Below are 21,223 nucleotides of genomic sequence, written 5' to 3'. Positions count from 1 at the left end.
GTGCTGGTTTATTTTACTCCGTTTGGGACTGGGGGTCCAGTTTGAAAACGTCTGTCTTCCAGCTATATGTGCACAGGAACCTTTAGCTCGTGCTGTTGCTCTTCGTGAGGTTTACATGTTGGTGAAAAGTCTTGGTTCCCGGACCCCAGGAAATGGTTTTGCTGATCATGCATTGCAGAGAAGTTACTATCTTGATGATTAAAATGCTTTTTGAAGATTGTCTGGACATAATTTTAAAATCCAGCCGAAGTCTAATAATGGAATGAAATCGCTGTGCTAGTATTTCTCTCATCATCAAGACTGGGATGGAGAAAAGAAATTCAACTATGACGTCAAAGTTAAAAGGACAAGCAGGGGCTCAGGTTAACGTGAGGGGTTGGGAATGAACCCAGAAAGTGCAGCAGGGCACACTCACTTCTGTGAATGAGCTGCTTTTCACAAGTTATTTATTAGATTTCAGATGCCCACTGCCAGTAAGTAAGTTCTCTTTCTCCCAACCAACTGGCAGATAACACCCAGTGTAGCATTAGAATGTCAGCAGTAGAAATGGGTTCTATTTACAAAAGCTGGAGGCTCTAGCTCAGAAACCAAGAGGTCAGTGTCAGTGTTCAGTGCCACCCTACCCTGCCTCCAATTCCAAATGCTCGCTTTCTGTCCCATTTAGAGGAACTCTTGTAGGCGGGAAACTGGTATCTCGGAGACTCACCCCTGCTTGGGGTTCCATTTTACTTTCACTTCGCATTCTTTTGAATTTAATCTGTGGTCTTATTGAGACAACCCTTTGAATTTCTTTCCATTTAAATATGAAGTCAACGTCTTTGAACAGAAGGCATATGGGCTTACTGGAATCGACGATTTCCTTACCCTTTTATTTAGTTGAGTCAGAGGAAAAATAGTATGCATGTTCCCCACAGTTGCTTGGTTTTATTGTTCAGGAAAGATTGAGGAGGTGAAGATTACCATCAGAAAAAGATTTCAGGTTATAGTTGGTTTGTAAAAAGACTGCATTACATATTCGTGCCTAATCTTAGTGCTTAGTTCTTAATCTTAATTCTAGTCTTAATCCTTGATTTTTTCATTATTAAGCTGATTTCTAGATTTAGCAAAAGTTAACCTTAATCAAAGCTGTGTGGCTTTTCTGTTTTCTTCATTTCTTAGTTATTCCAGTGGAAACAGCTGGAGAACTTATATTTCCGTGAGAAAAAGTTTGCTGTTGAAGTTCACGATCCACGGAGGTGAGGATCACAGACTGTTTCCTATATGAGCCTGGTGACCATCCAGATATGCTGCTCTCAAATTCACGTGCGCGTGTTGTCATTTCTCTTGGGCATATATGTACGATTGTAATCGCTTGATCAAATGGTAACTCTTTAACCTTTTGAGGAACTACCAGACTGTTTTCCAAAGAGGCTACACACCCTTTTACATTCCCACCAGCCATGTGCGTGGTTTCATTTTCTCCGCATTCTCCCTAACACTTGTTATTTTTAGGTGTGTGTGTGTGTGTGTGTGTGAGAATAGCCATCCCGGTGGTGTGCAGTGATAAGCTCATACTGCTTTGAATTTGCACGCTGAGCATCTTTTCACGGGCTCATTGGCCGCTTGTACATCTACTTTAGAGAAATGTCTATTCGGATCCTTTGCTCATTTTCAAGTTTGGTGTTCTTGGTCACTTAAATAAAAAGTTGCTAAATTATCTACGTGAGTTGAAGTCAGGATGTAGGCTCTCCAAGTTCTTCAGAGGAATTCCTTATCAGCCCTCAGCGGTTGCTTTTCAGATAAGTTTATGGATATTTGGAGGTCTGAGGGATGGAGGAAACAGCTGTGACAAAAAGATGACCCAAAGAGATAAGGCAAATTCCTACAAAGCACATTGGTGCCCTTCTCCTACCCCCACCCCTACTCAGTGTCTGCTTCCCCCCTCTGCCCCATCTTTCTCTCTCTTGCTCTCTCCTGACTCTGACCCTCTCTCCTCTTTTTATCTGGTGCATAAGCAGTACTGTGGACCAGTTTTGGACATGCATCATATTATTATGTTCATCCTCTGACAGTGCCAGAGCCAGACAATTCTACCTAGACCTGAGATGCTCTCTTACCTTAAGGAAGGTGCTGATCCCGCAGATCCTGGTTGCTTTGTCTTTAAAATATTATCACGTTTATTCCCGCCTTCTTGTGATGGTCGCACATCCTATGGTCTTTAACTAAACGTTTTTATTACAGCCTCTAATGTGGCTAATTCTCATCTGCTGCTTTTTTTAAATATTTAATTTCTGTTATTTCCAATATCATGCTTCTATACAGAATGCAGAATGTGTGTATTTATGCACGTGACCATACTAGACTTAGGTTCTTCTAAAATATTATACAGTTGGTATATTAGTAATCATTTTCCTTTTTAAATTAATTTATTTTTTAATTTTATGTTGGAGCATAGTTGATTAACAATGTTGTATGAGTTTCAGGTGTACAGCAGAGTGATTCAGTTATACGTATACATGTATCTGTTCTTTTTCAAATTCTCTTCCCATTTTCTCATCTGCTTTTGAGTGTGTGAATGTGTTGTTTAATATGCTGCTTTGACAGAGAGCTATTACCCAGGTGGGGTTGGTTTTCTCATAAAAGGAGAAAATCAGAAGCTTGGCCCCTGAGAGCAAAAGAGTTTTGGCAGAGCCCAAACAATTAAGGGGAAGCTTTGTTACATTACCCACTGGGTACATTTTATGTTATGCTGGGCCCGAGACAGATTGTTTGAGTGCTTTCCTTACTCTTTCAGAATTTCAGTATCCAGAAGGACCTTTGGGCAAAGTGGCCTCTTTGTGCAAACGTGGTATGCGAACTCTTCTCTCATCAAGTCCATCTGGGTAATGGCGATTAGTCAGCATCAGTTTTACTTGGACCGGAAGCAAAGCAAAGTAAGTAACTAGAAGCATTTCTATAAGGACAGAGTCCTGTCCCTCATTGGCTTTGTGTTCTCAAGATAAGCTTTCTCAGAAAAGATGCAAGCACGTGGGTTTTTGTTCCTTGAGTTTTGTTTTTTTAAGCTTTACTACCAATTGTTTTAATTTTTCTTACATTTAAGGAAGCGGGCAACGTATAACCTGATCTGAAAACTGTAAGATTTGCCAACTTTGTGGCATGCACGTATGTGTGTACACTCAGGATGTTTTAATGTTAATGATTGAACTATACCATGAGAAAGAATCATGCCTAGTTACTAAAACATTTTAACTGCAAAACTGAAATCTTATATTTTTGTTCTGAAAAATATCACTTTTGTATATAAAAATTTTATATTGTCCTCCGTGTTGACATTTTTATTCCATAGTAACTGAATTGCTTTATTAATTTGAAATAGGTTTAACTGAATGAATTCCATTTCAATGTTATATTAGGCAAAAATTCCTTCAGCCAGGAGTTTAGACGATATTGCAATGGATTTGACTGAGACGGGAACACCAAGGGTCTCCAAAATGGTGACACTAGAGGCAAAAAGTCAGTTCATCATGGCAAGCAACGGCAGTTTAATCTCCTCAGGTAATATTTTTGGATTAGAGAGCGTGCAAGCGATCTTTATGTTATTTCACATATTTTTCGTTGTAAACCACTTTCAAATGTATCTTTTAACCCATGATTTTGGGAATAAATAAGCATATGGAACCTACGGTATATTGCGGTTTTGAATAAATTTTGAAATTAATTTTTAAAAGAGTATGAAGAGAAAAAAAAAAGAGTATGAAGAAAGTTAAATAGTAAAGTCAGTTTGTATAATTAACAATAGATACTAAGGTAGTGAGTGCCTCAGGGTAGCTTGCAAGAATATTTTCTCCCCAAAAGGTTCATAAGCTTTTTCTTTCCCCAATATGTAGTTTTTGATACGAACAGTTATCTAATTCTCCATTTAACATAAAGTGAACCATGACTACAGCCTTCAAACCCACCTCACCCCCAAAGTGATTTTTGCCCCTAAACCCTTCCTCTGTAGAAATTTTGGATAAGAGTCTCACTAAGTATACATAACTTCACTAAAAATAATTTCTCATCTAAATCCCATTGTCAGCTTGTGAACCTGAAGCATAGAATATTCCTTTGCCTTGCTTACATTCTAAAAGAACATTCTAAACAACTATCTCAAGGAACATCTTACCTTCTCTCCTGCTCAGAAAAATGAATTTCTTCCTTGGGTGTGTCTGAAACACTAAGCATTTTATCATTGCTTCTAAAATGACTGAGCCAAAATGCAAAAGGCATATCTTATTACCAGGCTCTGTTTAATGCCCAGAAGCATGAGAAAATGTTCTCCAGTTTCCTTTTATTATGTTCAGAAACAAGGAGAAAAGAAATAAACTATTATTAAACAGCAGGTTTGGCTTAAAAATCCCTTGTCCTTTAAAAAGGAAGGAAACAGGCTTCCCTGGTGGTACAGTGGTTGAGAGTCCGCCTGCCGATGCAGGGGACACGGGTTCGTGCCCCAGCCCGGGAAGATCCCACATGCCGCGGAGCGGCTGGGCCCGTGAGCCATGGCTGCTGAGCCTACGCGTCCGGAGCCTGTGCTCTGCAACGGGAGAGGCCACAACAGTGAGAGGCCCGCGTACTGCAAAAAAAAAAAAAAAAGGAAGGAAACATGCCGTGCGTAAACCTTCTCTGCCCTCCCTCCCAATCCCCACCAGGTTCTCAAGACTCAGAAGTCAGTGAGGAGCAAAAGAGAGAGAAAATCCTTGAACTCAAGAAGAAAGAAAAGCTGTTGCAAGAAAAACTTCTGAAAAAAGTTGAAGAGCTTAAGAAGATTTGTTTGCGGGAGGCTGTAAGTGTCTTCTGCTCTTGGGGAGCACTTCACATCGTGTTTGACAGTTCCAGCCAGGGTCAGTGATCTCCCTCTCGGTTCTGTCCTGTTTTACAGGAGCTCACAGGCAAAATGCCAAAGGAGTATCCACTGAACATAGGTGAGAAACCTCCTCACGTCAGAAGGCGTGTAGGTACCGCATTCAAATTAGATGACAACTTGCTGCCGAGTGAAGAGGTATGAACACCAGCTCTGAGCGTGTCTATCAACAATGAGACAGAAATGCTGTCAGTTCGGTGTGGCTGACTTGTTCCTTTGGTTTTTGAGTTACTGCTGTACATTTTTATCTCACCAGTTAAAAGTGATCATGGAGACCAAGTTGAATTCTTTCTTTCATGCACAGTCTAGTTAAAATTGAGTTCTCTCTCATGACTTTACCCCCACCAGACAGAAAGAGCACTAAATGAACTCTAAATGTTTATAAATTGAGAAATATTATTATAAGAATTAAGACTTCCAGCACTAGAGTCTCCCACTTAAAACCAAGTAGCCTTTGGCAGATCGTTGACCCTCTGTGAATTCTCAATTCTTGGGTCTTCTCATCAATAAAATGGGGGTAATGATTGTTCTTCCCTCTGAGAGATGCAAGGAGTATTCAGTGAGATAACACATGTATAGCACTTGGGTATAATAAAGTTAAAATATTGGTTAGCCAATATAGAGGGTACTTTCTCATCTGCATGACATCAGACACTATGACCCTACTCGTGTTTCTTGCAGAAGTTTAGCCATCTTGGCTTTAGAAAATGATAGCAGTTTCCATTAATAAAGTGAGCATTGCTGTTTATTGAGTGTTCACTGTATACCCAGCTCTGAGCTAAGCAATGCACATACATTATTTCCTTTAATCTTCACCATACTTTCATAAGGTGGGTGTTATCTCCCTTTTAAAAATGAAAAAAAAATCGAAGCATTAAAAATTAAGCAATATGTCCAGGGTCATGCAACCAGGAATCACCCAGAAAGAGGAATCAAACCTCAATTTATCTGTTTCTAAAGCTGTGCATGTGAATATAGCATTCTCTGGCTATGAATCTTGGGTGAAGTATCCCTTCTTGAAAAATACGATCTTCATCCAACCAACTGAATGAATGGAAGGCCATTCCCTTCTTTGAAAAGGACAGAGAGTTGGACTATTCAGTTAAAGTAAATGGAGGAGGGAGGTCTTGTTTTCTAGGAAAGTGTTTGAGAATACCTAAGCAGTAAAACTTAGGATTTTGTTCTCAGAGAGCATCTGATTTGAGAGCGCATGAGAAAGAGAAATGTTATTATCTAGTACATATCACAGTGACTGTGTGTGTCCATAAAAATAAAACAGTATCATCATGTAAATGCAGGACCCTGCTTTGCAAGAACTGGAGAGCAATTTCCTAATACAGCAAAAGCTGGTTGAAGCTGCAAAGAAACTTGCCAACGAGCCAGATCTTTGTAAAACTGTGAAGAAAAAACGAAAGCAAGATTACACGGATGCAGTGAAAAAGCTTCAGGAGATCGAAAATGCAATAAATGAATACCGAATTAGATGTGGAAAGAAACCCAGCCAGAAAGCATCAGTTATCTTACCAGGTTAGTAATTAGTAAGGTTTTTTAGAGTCACATAAGTCAATCCTCTTGATGGAATGTACCATTTCCAGACCAGTTCCTTTGGTAAGAGACAAAAGAAAGAACAGGATTAATTATGAGTTTCTTAGGATAAAAATGGTTTGGAATTTCAGTCTTACAAGTACGTTAACTTGGTTTTTAGTGACCTTCTTACTATTGTAATACTATACTATTGCATTGCTTTAATTTTCAGCTTTCATAGCAATGTTGGTTCCTAATAAGACGGATTCACCTTTAACTGGCCTGATGTCACTGCAAGAAATACATTTGAAAACACAGGATATTAAGAGAGCTGGGCCCTACCTAGTAGTTTCTCAAAGGTTTTTAATGCAGCAGACCATACATTTTCTTAAGGACCTATCCAACATATATGGATAGAAAAGAGCTCTTACAGTTATTGTCATTTATGGAGGCTATTTAAAGATATGGGCATATGTTCATGTTATATTATGGAAGGCAGAAGGCAGAATACAAAATTGTAACCATAACATGGTCCTGACATTGTATAATTATATACACACAAAGACTAATTGGGAAAGAGTTCAGAATATTAATAGCTGTAGAATTTCATGTCACTTAATTTTCTTCCTAATTATCTTCCATATTTTCAAAATTCTCAACATTATATATCTAAAACTTTAATATTCAGGAAAAAAGTAAACTGAAAAACATCTCATTTAGGTCGATTTCAAGTCCAATTGGCCTTCCATATTTATTAGCACGACTTTTAGCCTTGATCACTGGTTGAAATACGATTCTATTTCTTTGATTCCAAGACTTTTTTTTTTTCCCATTTAAACATCTGTGAAATTGTTATAATTCTTATACTAGATGGAGTGTTACAGTTATGATCGGCAGTGCTTTTTTCTTTTTTTACTGGGACATCAAGTAATGATACATCTTAGATTTGACAAAATATGGTAATCAGGTTTAAAGTGTACTCAGCTTCAGAGCATATGATTTGCAAAGCAGAGATACGGCTTTTAGGAAAGTGAATGCACAGACATCAACACACAAGTGTGTGTCAACTACAGCTGGGGAATTTAGGATGGCTTTGACCCTGAATGTGAAATCCAGTTGGCCTAGTCACTGGCCACCTTCTGGACCTACAGAGACGGATGATTAGCCGTGCACTTGACTTCCATAGCCATTTGTTGTGGCCCGTTCATCCCCAGCTGTGGAAGATTCAAATGTTATCCTTTTCAGTAACTGACATTTGGGCAGCGCTGGTGCCAATGGTTGAGCATATATCGGGTGGATTTTTTTAAAGCCTGCCTGACAGCTGACTCTACTGGCATTTCGCCTTCAAGCTCTACTGTGTGTCCAATTAAGAGACAGTCCTCCTGGCTCTGATAGAGATTAACATTTGAGACTGGATGTGGAGATTCACTTCATAATGGCTTTGAAGCTTACACTGAGGTGTCGTGTTTGCCTGTAACTTTGCCCATCGTTGACGCTGAGTATGGAATGACTTGCCAGAGTACATCAACATCTGAGATATCGCTTTTTGCTAAACCCATTTTGTAACATTTGATGGGCACCAGTAGTAAACAGATCATTATGGGCATTTTCAACCACCAGAGTTCTTTCACCAGCATGCTGTGTTTAGGGAACCAAAGTAGTAAGTATAGCTAACATTTATTGAGCATTTGTCCTGTGCCAGGAGCTGGGCTAAGGGCTTTACATCTATTACGTCATTTAATGCTCACCAAAGCACTAAACACTAGGTACTATTCTTATCCTTATTGTAGAGATGAGCCAAATGATGCTTGGAGAGATTAAGTAATTTGCCCTGGGTCTCACAGCCAGTAAGTGACAAAACCAGGATGTGAACCCAGGTCTGTCTATTTCAGTAGTTCTCACTCAGGGGCAGTTTCACGCCCCAGGGAGCATTTGGCAATGTCTGCAGACGTGTTTGATTGTCAAAACTGAGGATGGGGTGGTGCTGGCATCCAGTGGTGGAGGCTGGAGATCCTACAGTACAAAGGGCAGCACCCACCCTCCTCCACCACCACCACCCCACCCCCTGCAACAAACAATCATCCAGTCCAAAATGTCAGTAGTGCCACCCACTGTTAAGAAACCCTGGTCTGATTGAGAAGCTTATGCAGCGCAAGTGACCACCACACTCTATCAAGAAAAAGCCCTTCTCTTCAGGGGAGGGCTCAAAAAAATAAATGATCCTAACAGTATAGTAGATTCTCAAAGGACTGTTCTCAAACTCTGTTCCACTTTAATAAATAATCCAATGTAATATTTGTACAGTATATAAGATGTTTATACCTTCAGTAGTCAATGAGTTCATTCTTAAAATAGTTAACTTCCTAATGCACTGCAATTAGTTGTGTTTATCTAAATAAAAATAAGATGCACTCCATTGCAAAGGGTTTTATTGAACTATTAATGGTGTGCAAATGTACCATTGTACTAAAGGCAGTTTATTTTATTCACAGAAGACATAATCCCATCAGAAGGTAGCTCCTTGTCTGACACTACCACCTATGATGATTGTAAGTAGCTCCCCCTTTTCAGTTTAAAATGTTATATATTCTGAAATATTAAGAATATTTTTGAGTTAAGTAAAGTCTGTTTATTATTCTTCTGGGAAAAGTAGATAGCTAACTTACATTTATGCAGAATGGCTGGGAACGGGGGATTAGGATTAACGTCTACACAGGTTAGCTCAGCATTAAATACAGTACCGTACAAATCACATGACTTCAGGGAATCAGAGTACCATAACTGGAGTGAATAGGTATCTTGATAAGGATTTGTAAGGCTCTGTAGGATTTTTTTTTTAACGTTTGAAGTAACTATAGAGAAGTTGTGTAAGTAATACAGAGTCCTTCACCCAGCTTTGTCTACTGGTGACATTTTATATAGATAGTGTCCAATACCAAAACCAGGAAATTAGTGTTGTGTAGGGTACACTACACTACCAGGAAATAATGAAGAGTTTATCACTGTCTACTTATTCCAGTTAAGTTGGAGTTTATTTTTCTTAGGAAGAAACACACATTTTAGAAATTGGGTTACCTGTCATTATGTTGGTTTCCTAGAGGTAGACTGTATCTATTGTAATGACCTGTGGTCAACATATTTCATGATGGAATGGATTTCATTTCAAGTGATAGAGTATTTCCTTGTAATCCATTCCTTGTGCTTAAGCAGAGGAGCTCGCTATCTATTTGATGTGATTTAAAGAATTTGGGGGAACCACTAACCCCTACTGCTTTATCTTCCCCCAAATGGAATCGTTCATGAAAGTCTGCCATTTCAGAATTCTTCCTTTGAGCTGAGGTTTGATCATGTTTGCCATTCTTCTTTGGAAATACAAATACCAGTGGGAGACACAACAATTCCCTAGTGACTCACCATAAATCAGATTCATCACTTTTAATGATAGGATGAGCCTTTGGTCAGCCAAGGAGGCCTAAGAACATTAAAAGTAAAGCTGAACAGGGCTTCCTTGGTGTCTCAGTGGTTAAGAATCCGCCTGCTAATGCAGGGGACACGGGTTCGAGCCCTGGTCCGGGAAGATCCCACATGCCACGGAGCAACTGAGCCTGTGTGCCACAACTACTGAGCCGGTGCACCTAGAGACTGTGCTCTGCAACAAGAGAAACCACTGCAATGAGAAGCTCGTGCACTGCAATGAAGAGTAGCTCGCTGCAACTAGAGAAAGCCTGAATGCGGCAATGAAGACCGAACACAGCGAAAAATAAAAAAATAAATAAATAAGACAAATTTACAAGTAAAGCTGAACAAAACTCATCCAGGCCCACTTTACAGACCAGCTTCCTCTTGGCCCCTTACACACTGAGGTTTTTCTGTAATATAATTCTAGAAAAGTATAGTATAGTATCACCCATTCCACCTGAGAGATTTATTTGCTCAGCATGCCACCTATTGAGTTGGCATAAGTTGGGTCAGGCCCCACAAGAACATTCAGTAATTTTTTTTCTATTGTATAAAATATAAAAATTAATTTCCTGAAACGTAGGTACTTTTAAAAATATCATCTTTGGAAGACCACTTTGCTCACCAGACAAATCTTCCACTTTCTTTTTTGGGAGGTTTTGGCATGGTATTTGTTTACTTTTTTATTTATCTACTTATTCTTTCATTCAATTTACTTATTATAGCCAGTGACACCTGTACTCTTGCTGGGCAGCGATCAAGTTCAGTACCTCATTCTCCAAGAATTCTTCCTCCCAAGTCTCTCGGGATTGAGAGAATCCATTTCAGAAAGTCGTCCATGAATGAACAGTTTGTGGATACCAGACAGTCCAGGTAAGAAGTCACATTATCAGTGAGGTGAATGCCTTGCCACTATGAGATCTTTTCTCCAAAATAGTCAACCCATTTTTGCGTTATCCTTTTTATTCTTTCAGAAAGTGTTATCTTGTAAAACCAAAGCATACAAACTAACCCACTTATTTATTGTTGGTAGCAAGTGGAAGTGTTTTTAAAGAGATCTTTTGAAAAGTATTTGGTGTTTCCTTGATTTTAAAGTCTACTTGATTTATATTAAATTATAGGAACATTGATTATAATCTGAATTTGGGTATAGTGTCCAAAGTTCTGTTTCATCACCCACGGTTTCAGGAAACTGTCATTAAATACCACTCTTCCAAACCAAGTGAGAGAACTGACTTCTGAACTTTCAAAGGAAAATGGGACTTCAGTACATTTTTAGTCTGTAAAGTAGATTAATACAACTTCTCAAGTGTCTCAAGTAAATATTATCAGGGCAATAACAACAGGGCAATAACTTTTTAAAAGATGACAGACCAATCAATGGTTCCCAGAATTTGGCTGCAGGGATCAATACTAGTTTTATTTATTTTTCTTTCTACATAGGGCTCAAGATAGGATTACCAACTTTTTACTTTGCCTAATCAGAATGTTCAAACAAACAGCACTACGATTTCATGAAAAAAAAAAAAAATGACCTTTACATATCCAAAATACAGTCATCGTTGTAATAATAATAATAACAATAATTTGAAGTTAACATTTATTGAGCACTTACTATGTGCCAGACACTGCTTGAAGTGTTTTAATATGTATTAATAAATTTAATCCTCACAACAATCCTGACTGTATTACTACCATCCTTAGCAATTATAGATAAGTACACCAAGGACGAGAAAGCATGAATCACTTGTTGGGTTTGTCAACTAGTAAATGTCAGAATTGGGATTTGAACCTAGGTAGCCTGACTCCAAAGCCTGTGATGTGATTTTAGCCAATATTATATTGCATCTCAGGGAAGATGGAAATTAGTCTCAAAGTAAAGGAAGATTATTTAGATTAAATAATTTTTCTCTTATGAAAAGAAAACCCACATTTTGTTATATTTCTAATTTGTCAAAGACCAGTGAAAACTTTCATCTCATATTGGCCCAAGTTTTTAGATTAGCATCTAAAAACTGTTGCCTTAAACAAAAGAGATCCAGGTGTCTAGAGCTGTGCTGTCCAATTTAATTAAAAGTAAATAAAATTTAGGGCTTCCCTGGTGGCGCAGTGGTTGAGAGTCCGCCTGCCGATGCAGGGGACGTGGGTTCGTGCCCCGTTCCGGGAAGATCCCACATGCCGCGGAGCGGCTGGGCCCGTGAGCCATGGCTGCTGAGCCTGCGCATCCGGAGCCTGTGCTCCGCAACGGGAGAGGCCACAACAGTGAGAGGCCCACGTACCGCCAAAAAAAAAAAAAAAAAAAAAAAGTAAATAAAATTTAAAATTCGGTTCCTCAGTCCTACCAGCCACATTTCAGGTCCTAATAGGCACATGTGGCTGATGGCTGATATTGGGTACCACAGATATAGCACATTTCCATAATTGAAGAAAGTCCTATCAGATAACACTGGACAAGTGTGTTTATTATATTAGGGAAAACAAAGCTATTTCAGCAAGAGGAGTTATAACTGGGAAAATCATTATCTTAAAAATTATTATGCCTTCATCCCCAAGAGCTTAAGATGGGTTTGCTCTTTGATCCAGCAATTTCGCTTTTAGGAATTTTTCCCCTTGAATTAACTACAGGATGCTTTGTTTAAACTAGCATTGTTTATACTAGTAACAAATGAAAACAGCCCAAATGCTCAACTAGTGGATTGTTTAATTATGGTCAGTCTTTACACTGGAATACTATAAACTCATTAAAATAACAGTGTAGGTGAATATTAAGTGACATAAAATGTTAAATGAAATTTTTTTAAGTGGGTTTTGAAAGAGAATATACAGTAAGATCTCATTTTTTGTTGTTAAAAGTATAAATGCTTTTTTTAAATTGAAGTATAGTTGTATTACAATGTGTTAGTTTCAGGCATACAGGAAAGTGATTCAGTTATACATACGTGTGTGTGTGTGTGTGTGTGTGTGTGTGTGTGTGTGTATTCTTTTTCAGATTCTTTTCCCTTATAGGTTATTACAAAATATGGGGTATAGTTTCCTGTGCTATACAGTAGGTCCTTGTTGGTTATTTATTTTATATATAATAGTGTGTGTGTGTTAATCCCAATAAAAGTATAAATGCTTATAAGTATATATGCTTAGTAAAAATATCTGAAAATGTTTAGTGTTCTGACTTATCTGAGGCACCAGATTATGGACATTTAAATGTTTATCTGTATTTTTAAACTTTTTTGCAATGAACTTGACATGCTTTTGTAACAAGTGAGGTATAATCAAAGTCATTTTTAATTAAAAAATTAGCTTCAAATTGTGTTCTCACTGTGCTGGAAAGTGAACAAAGTGATTTAAGGATTCTGTGAATGACAGTCCACTACCCAAATTCATGCTGCAGAGTATTTTTGTATGGTCCATGAGCTAAGCATGGTTTTAGATTTTTGAATACTGGAACAGAAATCAAAAGCAGTAATATTTTGTGACATAAAAACTGTATGAAATTTTAATTTACGTGTCCATGGTCAAATTTGATTGGCACGCAGTCACCTCCATTCACATACATATTGTCTACACTGGTCTCTTACTTCAAGGGCAGAGTTGAGTCATTGCGACAGAGATCATCTGGCCCACAAAGCCAAGAATATTTGCTGTGAGGCTCTTTACAGAGAAAGGATTTCCTGCTCTCGTTGCTTCCAATCTATTTTATTCAATACACCCTTTTTTAAAAGTCTTTTAGTTTTTTCCTTCATATTTATGACTCAGAATCACATCACTTGTGCTTCCCCTAAGACTCATCTGTGATGCACCAGGATACTAAGCCACAAAGACAGTTTTCCCAGTTATCTCTTTATGTTCCCATTCCTTCAGTTTCCAGTAAGTTTCCTTCCTTTTTTTTTTAATTGAAGTATAGTTGATTTACAATGTTGTGTTAGTTTCGCGTGTACAGCAAAGTGATTCAGTTATACCTAGATGTAATTTTTTCAGATTCTGTTCCCTTATAGGTTATTACAAAATATTGAGTGTAGGGCTTCCCTGGTGGCGCAGTGGTTGAGAGTCTGCCTGCCGTTGGAGGGGACACAGGTTCGTGCCCTGGTCCGGGAGGATCCCACATGCCGCGGAGCGGCTGGGCCCGTAAGCCATGCCCGTTGAGCCTGCGAGTCCGGAGCCTGTGCTCTGCAACGGGAGAGGCCACAACAGTGAGAGGCCCACATACCGCAAAAAAAATATTGAGTATAGTTCCCTGTGCTATACAGTAGGTTCTTGTTGGTTAGCTATTTTATTTTTAATTCTATTTTATTATTTTTTTTGGAATGTTATTTATCTTTTTATACAGCAGGCTCTTTTTATTTTGTTTTATATTGGAGAAATTTGATTTACAATGTTGTATTAGTTTCAGGTGTACAGCAAAGTGATTCAGTTATACATATACATATATCTCTTGTTTTTCAGATGCTTTTCCCCTATAGGTTATTACAGAATATTGGGTAGAGCTCCCTGTGCTCGACAGTAGGTCCTTGTTGATGATCTATTTTATATATAGTCATGTGTATTGTTAATCCCAAGCTTCTAATTTATCCCTCCCCGCTCCAATAAGTTTCTAATCAGCTTATAACAAGCTTGCCAGAAATGTTAGGCGGCTCCTCATTTCCTGAATTCTTTTTTTTTTTTTTTTTTTTACCGTCACAGAGAAATGCTGTCGACGCACAGCAGTCCTTACAGAACTCTGGAGAGGCGGCCCCAGGGAGGGCGAAGCGTGCCCACCACACCTGTTCTCACCCGGAACGCTTACAGCAGCAGCCACTTGCAGTAAGAGGGCTTCATTCCAGTCGCTTTCTCTCTGTTGACTTTTGCTTTAAGGTTTTGTTTTACTTCACTGTGGTTTGTTTGTTTTTTAATTTGGCTATGTTGGGTCTTCATTGCTGTGCGCGGTTTTTCTCTAGTTACAGCGAGCAGGGGCTACCCTTCGTTACGGTGCGCGGGCTTCTCATTGCGGTGGCTTCTCTTGTTGTGGAGCACGGACTCTAGGCGCGCGGGCTCAGTAGTTGTGGCTCACGGGCTCTAGAGCACAGGCTCAGTAGTTGTGGCGCACGGGCTTAGTTGCTCCACGGCATGTGGGATCTTCCCGGACCAGGGCTCGAACCCGTGTGCCCTGCATTGGCAGGCGGATTCTTAACCACTGCGCCACCAGGGAAGTCCCTTCACTGTGTTTTTAATCACTTTCTGCAGTGGGACTTTATTTTATGGCTCTACACTTTCTATGCACTTAACAGATCAAATATGTGAGCCAAGAAAATGTGCTTGAAAATGTACATGGTTTGGGTAGATACTGGATTTTTTGTGCCTTAATTTTTCCAGCTGGACATTACCATTTGTTATTCAATGGTGAGGATGAAGATAATGACAGTAGCAACATTTTGAAGTGTTTACCGAAGGCCGTGCTATTTTATATGCACTATATTATTTAGTCCCCGCAACAAGTCTGACTGGAGTTACTAGATACTGTTTTTTTCCTCATTTTACAGAGGAGGGAGGGAGATTAGTTAAATATCTTGTCCACATTCATACGGCTGGGAAATGATGGGGCCGTAACTCAACCCAGATGCCTCCAATGTCAAAGCCAGACTCTGTTCCCCAACAAATGCTGTGTTCGCCCTAGTCTATGTATCCTGCTATCCTGTTGGAAGAAAGAACCCTCCAAAGACATGTGGGATTTTTCTTAGGCTTTGATGTAGGTTATACAGCATCAGTTTATCTTCCCTATTGTCAAGGAAGGATGTGGATTGCCTAATTGACAGAATTGATTTCTTTTCTCATTTTGACCATGTGAACCCAGTGGTTTCTGTTGTGTGTTCAGCTTTGGAAACCTTAAAAATCCTAGTGCAGTTCAGGAGCTATTAAATCGTTCGACGTGGTGTCCTTTTCCCTTCCCTCGGTCCTCCTTTCCCTGTTTGTCTTTTACAAGTTTGCTTCCTCCTCTTTCAGACCCGAATCTTCATCTCAGCACTGCCGCCAGCGGAGTGGAAGCCTTGAGTCCCAGTCTCATCTGCTCTCTGAGATGGACCACGATAAGCCATTTCTCTCCCTCTCCAAATCCCAAAGAAGCAGCAGCACAGAAATCCTGGATGACGGGTCTTCCTATACCAGCCAGTCGAGCACAGAGTATTACTGCGTGACACCCGTGGCCGGACCCTGTTACACCACCCAAACTCTGGACACTCGCTCCAGGGGTCGGAGAAGGTCCAAGAAACAGAACGTTTCCACTTCAAATTCAGGAAGCATGCCCAACCTAGCACAAAAGGATAGTCTGAAGAATGGCGTCTACTCAAAGAGTCAGGAGCAGCCTTCTTCCAGTTACTACACTGCCGGGTACACGCCATATGCAGAGTGTGATTTGTATTATAGTGGTGGCTACGTCTACGAGAACGACACTGAAGGACAGTACAGTGTCAATCCTTCCTACCGGTCCTCTGCCCACTATGGATATGACCACCCAAGGGACTACAGCAGGTCGTTTCATGAAGACGAGGTCGACCAGGTGCCCCATAACCCGTATGCAACTCTCCGGCTGCCGAGGAAGGCTGCTGCCAAGTCAGAGCACATCACCAAAAACATCCACAAGGCCTTAGTGGCAGAGCACCTGCGTGGCTGGTACCAGCGGGCCTCTGGGCAAAAGGAGCAGGGCCACAGCACACAGACTAGCTTTGATTCGGACAGGGGATCGCAGAGAAGCCTGGGCTTTGCCGGGCTACAGGTACCCTGTTCTCCAAGCAGCCGAGCGTCTTCCTACTCTTCAGGTAAGAATACTGCAGAGGCACTTGATATCCAGATTTCATTTACCTCATGTTCCCCACCTACTCCAAACCAACTCCCCTCAAGGGTCGCGAGACCAGGACCCAAGGTCAGGAGAGTGGTAGCCATTGCGTAGAGCCACAGATTCAAGTCCAACAAACATTTATTGAGCACCTACTCTCTGTGCTGCCCTGGGTTAGGGGCTTTCATACATTTTTATCTTTTCTAGGTCTTCCGTTGACAATCAAATCTCTTTAAAGTGTTCCGGGCTTTGGGATGAACAGATACACACTACTATATATAAAAGAGATATCCAACAAGGACCTACTGTATAGCACAGGGAACTATACTCAATATTTTGTAATAAACCTATAAAGGAAAAGAATCTGAAAATGGGGCTTCGCTGGTGGCGCCGTGGTTGAGAGTCCACCTGCCGATGCAGGGGACACGGGTTCGTGCCCCGGTCTGGGAGGATCCCACATGCCGCGGAGCGGCTGGGCCCGTGAGCCATGGCCGCTGAGCCTGTGCGTCCGGGGCCTGTGCTCTGCAACGGGAGAGGCCACAGCAGTGAGAGGCCTGCGTACCGCAAAAAAAAAAAAAAAAAAAAAAAGAATCTGAAAATGAACATTTTACATATATATACATATATATATACACATACACACAGACATACCTATATATATATATGTATACGTAAACTGAATCACTGTGCTGTACACCTGAAACTAACAGAACATTGTAAATCAACTATACTTCAATATTATACATCTTTCCCTGTTCACAACTAGGAATTGGATTATCTAAAGGCTGTTCATTCCAAATGCTCAGGTCTCTGTGTAAGGCTTCTAATGAGTCTGATAGGAGGTGGCATTTACTAACCACTGTTCCTGGCAGTGTTCTAAGTACTTTGCAGGTCTTAATTCAGTAATCATATGTATTCCACTTTATGGTTGATTTAAGGGACTTTCAAAGATAATTTGGATTAGAGGTGTTCTCTTCACGTGTTGTCTTTGGTCCCTAACTCCACTACTGTTCCTGGAGGATTTACTGCGTACCTCCAGCTGTGCTAGGCATACTTTAAGGAGAGAAATGGGGGCCTAAATGGAGAGTCTGCCCGGGGTTTCATTTATTCAGCAAACAAGCAGGCGTAGATACTGAGCATCCAGTTTCAAGCCAGTTCCTGGCCTGGATGAATTCACAGTCTACTTAGCAGCCAGAGGAATATATGAAAATTAAGCAACATTAAAGCTCTAAGAAATGGTTGAATTCTCAAACCACGTGAAAAACCAAGGTCATGAGTCTTGCCCCCTCTTTCAAGCACGACACCTTAGTGAGACATAGCTCAGGGATCCCTGAATCATTGTGTGATCTTCGGTGAAAAGTATTCCTTTAAAAGTTTCCTAATGTTGTTGACAAGAGGCATCTCCATGGAGATTTCTATTTGGGTTCTAGTGTTCTCGTATTTGTCCAGGACTTTGGACTTCTGCTTTGGACTTCCCATTTATTACCACATCTAACATATGAAAAGCCTCCTGTAGTTATTTCTTATCTGTGGCTCTGATTAGAGAATGCCTTTCTTCCCCCTCAAGTTCTGGGTGTTGCATGAGAAACGTGCAGAAACCAAAGGAAGAGGGCTGGGGTGCATGTGGATGGTCATCAGGGCACAGCACTGGGGTGATGCCTCTTTAAACAGCGAGGCCAGGGAGAAGCAGGTGTAACTCAGAAACTTCAACATTCCTGGCCGGTGGCTCAGGACTGGGGCAAAGGTGAGAAGGGAGATAACACTTCCAGGACCCAGTGTGAGAGTGTGAACCTTGCTGATACCAGCAGGATTTGGCCCCATAGGCCAAAAGGCATCACATTTTAAGGAATAAGACGGATGGAATCAGTGCTCCCAGAATTCCCTTTTGGAATTTTCCTCATTCCTGTCTACAGTTTATAGCTACAGAAATGTTTTATAACAGGCACGCATCATTCTCATAGAGAGATAAGTTTCCGATTATTTGCCGGTTAGTCAGGGGTTTTGTAATCTCTTCCAGCCACCTAAAGGCTCTCTGGGTGACTCAGTTTTACTAGTAAGGACAGTCACCATTTATTGGCAACTTAACCCTGTGCCACCCGACCTGCTCAGCGCTTTATGTGTACTCTCCCACTTAATGTATGCAGCAGTTCTACATAACGAGTGCTGTTGTTATGTGTATTATTATTATTCTACTCTTGCAGCTGAGGCAGTTCTGACTCAGAGCGTTTAAATGACCCTGCCCGAGCTCCCAAGCTAGTTAAGTGGCAGAGTAGGAATTCGGTCACAGCTCAGACATCCTAACCACCACGCCTCTGAGTTATGAAACCTTCCTGGAAGCTTAAAGTGGGAATGTTACATCTTTGAGTCAAAGCCTTGTGGCATGCAGGACCGCAGATGAGTTTTGAAATGTGTTTGTCTCACACTGTCACATGTGCTTTGTGGGTGTGAGAGAGAAGAGGAAGAGGTTGGCCTCCAGGAGCAGGAAATGGAAAGAGCTGGAAGAGGCTCCAGGAACAGTGTGGAGTTTTTGAGTCGTGGATGACTGGCCTGGCGTTATGCAGCCCAGGCATGGGGCAGGACTGGTTTTAGAGACAGGACAGCAAACGCCCAGCGATGAGGCATTCACTGGGTTTTGCTCCCAAATGATGCCCATGTCTATTTTTTTTTTAACCATTAAAAAAAAATTTTTTTTAGTTGAAGTATAATTGATTTACAATGTTGTGTTAGTTTCAGGTATAAAGCAAAGTGATTCAGTTATACATGCCTATATATATTTACTTTTACATGTATATGTGTGTATCTATATATTCAGATGCTTTTCCCATAGATGTTATTACAAAATATTGAGTAGAGTTCCCTGTGCTGTACAGTAGGTCCTTGTTGTTTATCTATTTTATATACAGTAGTGTGTATCTGTTAACTCCGAAATCCCTAATTTATCCTCCGCACACCTTTCCCCTTGGTAACCAGGTTTGTTTTCGAAGTCTGTGAGTCTGTTTCTGTTTTGTAAATAAGTTCATTTGTATCACTTTTTAGATTCCACATAGAAGTGATATCATATGATATTTGTCTTTCTCTGTCTGACTGACTTCACTTGGTATGGTAATCTCTAGGTCCATCCATGTTGCTGCAAATGGCATTATTTCATTCCTTTTTGTGTATACCCTTGTCTTGTTACAGATTAGTCCCGCAGAAGAACTAAATCTCTTCTTCCTGAAATCTTTCCTATACTAGTTTCCCTCCCTACCCCACCCCCAAAACTTCTTTTTAAAAGGCAAAAATGTGCCTTGACGCTGCTAGTGACCCAATATTGCCTTTGGCTGGGGAACGGGCAAGTCTCAACAAGGCAACGTATGGAATGCTTTTCCTCTAAAGGTCTCCAAAAACTCAAACTTGTCATCTTACCTTTACAATTGAGCCTATGAAGCTGTCCAGCCACCATAGCCTGACTGGGACACTGGGAAGATTCTTTCAATATATGAGATTTTTTTTTCTGGCTTGTCTTTTGGGTTATTTTTTTATAGTATGTCTTTCAATTAACTTTATTCACATTTATAACAATAATGTTATCATTTATTGCTAGGCACAGTGCTAAATATTTGCACAAATTAGGTTATTTAATCCTGGTATCATCCCTATACAGAATATATTTATATTATTATCTCCACTTTACAGACAAAGAAACTAAGGCTTACAGAGCATAAGCTATTTGCCCAATGTCACACGGCCAGTAAGTAACCAAATTAGAATAGGAACTCTGTTGGTTCCCAACATTGGCTTGTAAGCTCTACTCTGCACACAGCTGATTAATGTACATCTAAATGGCCTAAACAATTCTCACTTTGAACAGTCCCACTAAATTTGTCTTTTTTCATTTTTCTTTCTAGTGTCTTCTACAAATGCTTCCGGGAACTGGAGGACCCAGCTAACTATAGGGCTATCTGAATACGAGACCCCGGCACATTCTTCCTACACCAGCTGCTATGGCAACGTCTATAATCCTTTGCCCTCTCCAGGCAGGTGAGAAAGGCATGCGTAAAACTTTCAGTACCCTGTTCCTGGTCTAAAGAATTCAGGAATCCAGTTTTATTTTATGAACGCTAAGTAATCTAGCTCAAGGGTTGGCAAATTATAGTCTAAAACCGGCTGCCACCTATGTTTATAAATAATTTTTTATTGGAAAACAGCCATGCTCATTCATTTACATGTTACCTATGGCTGTTTTTGTACTATGAGGGCAGAGTGGAGTAGTTGCAACAGAGATCTTATGGCCGACGAAGCCAAAAATATCTGGCCCTTTAAGAAAAAGCTCACTGGTGCTCAATCTAGCTCATTCAAATCTGACCGTCTTCTTAGAGTCCTGTACATTAAATTTTGTGTCTGAAGGGTTCTTTTTAATTGCTATACTTGAAACTGTACTATTGATATACCCAGTTAAGACTTTTCTGGAACCTTGCAGGAAAAATATCTCTATCCCAGAAAAAGCTGTTCATACCAAGATTCCTCATAGACAGTTGGTGGGCTTGATTTCAAACATTTGCTGCCTTTTTGTGTCTAAC

General features: G+C 40.2%; 1 protein-coding gene across 10 annotated transcripts in view; it reads left to right on the top strand.

Annotated features, from left to right (window-relative positions):
• FRMD4B (FERM domain containing 4B) overlaps positions 1-21,223 on the top strand; it is a 335,945-nt gene that overhangs the window by 309,975 nt on the left and 4,747 nt on the right. For all 10 annotated transcript variants that reach the window (XM_067755160.1, XM_067755168.1, XM_067755163.1 and 7 more), the window contains 11 exons: positions 1,159-1,235; positions 2,774-2,912; positions 3,393-3,534; positions 4,668-4,801; positions 4,898-5,017; positions 6,178-6,406; positions 8,896-8,952; positions 10,588-10,735; positions 14,540-14,659; positions 15,836-16,647; positions 20,552-20,684. In XM_067755160.1, the coding sequence (XP_067611261.1) occupies positions 1,159-1,235; positions 2,774-2,912; positions 3,393-3,534; positions 4,668-4,801; positions 4,898-5,017; positions 6,178-6,406; positions 8,896-8,952; positions 10,588-10,735; positions 14,540-14,659; positions 15,836-16,647; positions 20,552-20,684 (2,111 nt within the window). The remainder of the gene's footprint in view (positions 1-1,158; positions 1,236-2,773; positions 2,913-3,392; positions 3,535-4,667; positions 4,802-4,897; positions 5,018-6,177; positions 6,407-8,895; positions 8,953-10,587; positions 10,736-14,539; positions 14,660-15,835; positions 16,648-20,551; positions 20,685-21,223) is intronic.

Source organism: Pseudorca crassidens, chromosome 10 (genome assembly GCF_039906515.1).
Source record: "Pseudorca crassidens isolate mPseCra1 chromosome 10, mPseCra1.hap1, whole genome shotgun sequence".
NCBI lineage: Eukaryota > Metazoa > Chordata > Mammalia > Artiodactyla > Delphinidae > Pseudorca > Pseudorca crassidens.
Note: the sequence above shows the minus strand (reverse complement) of the source record. Positions and strands in the feature narration are given on the sequence as shown.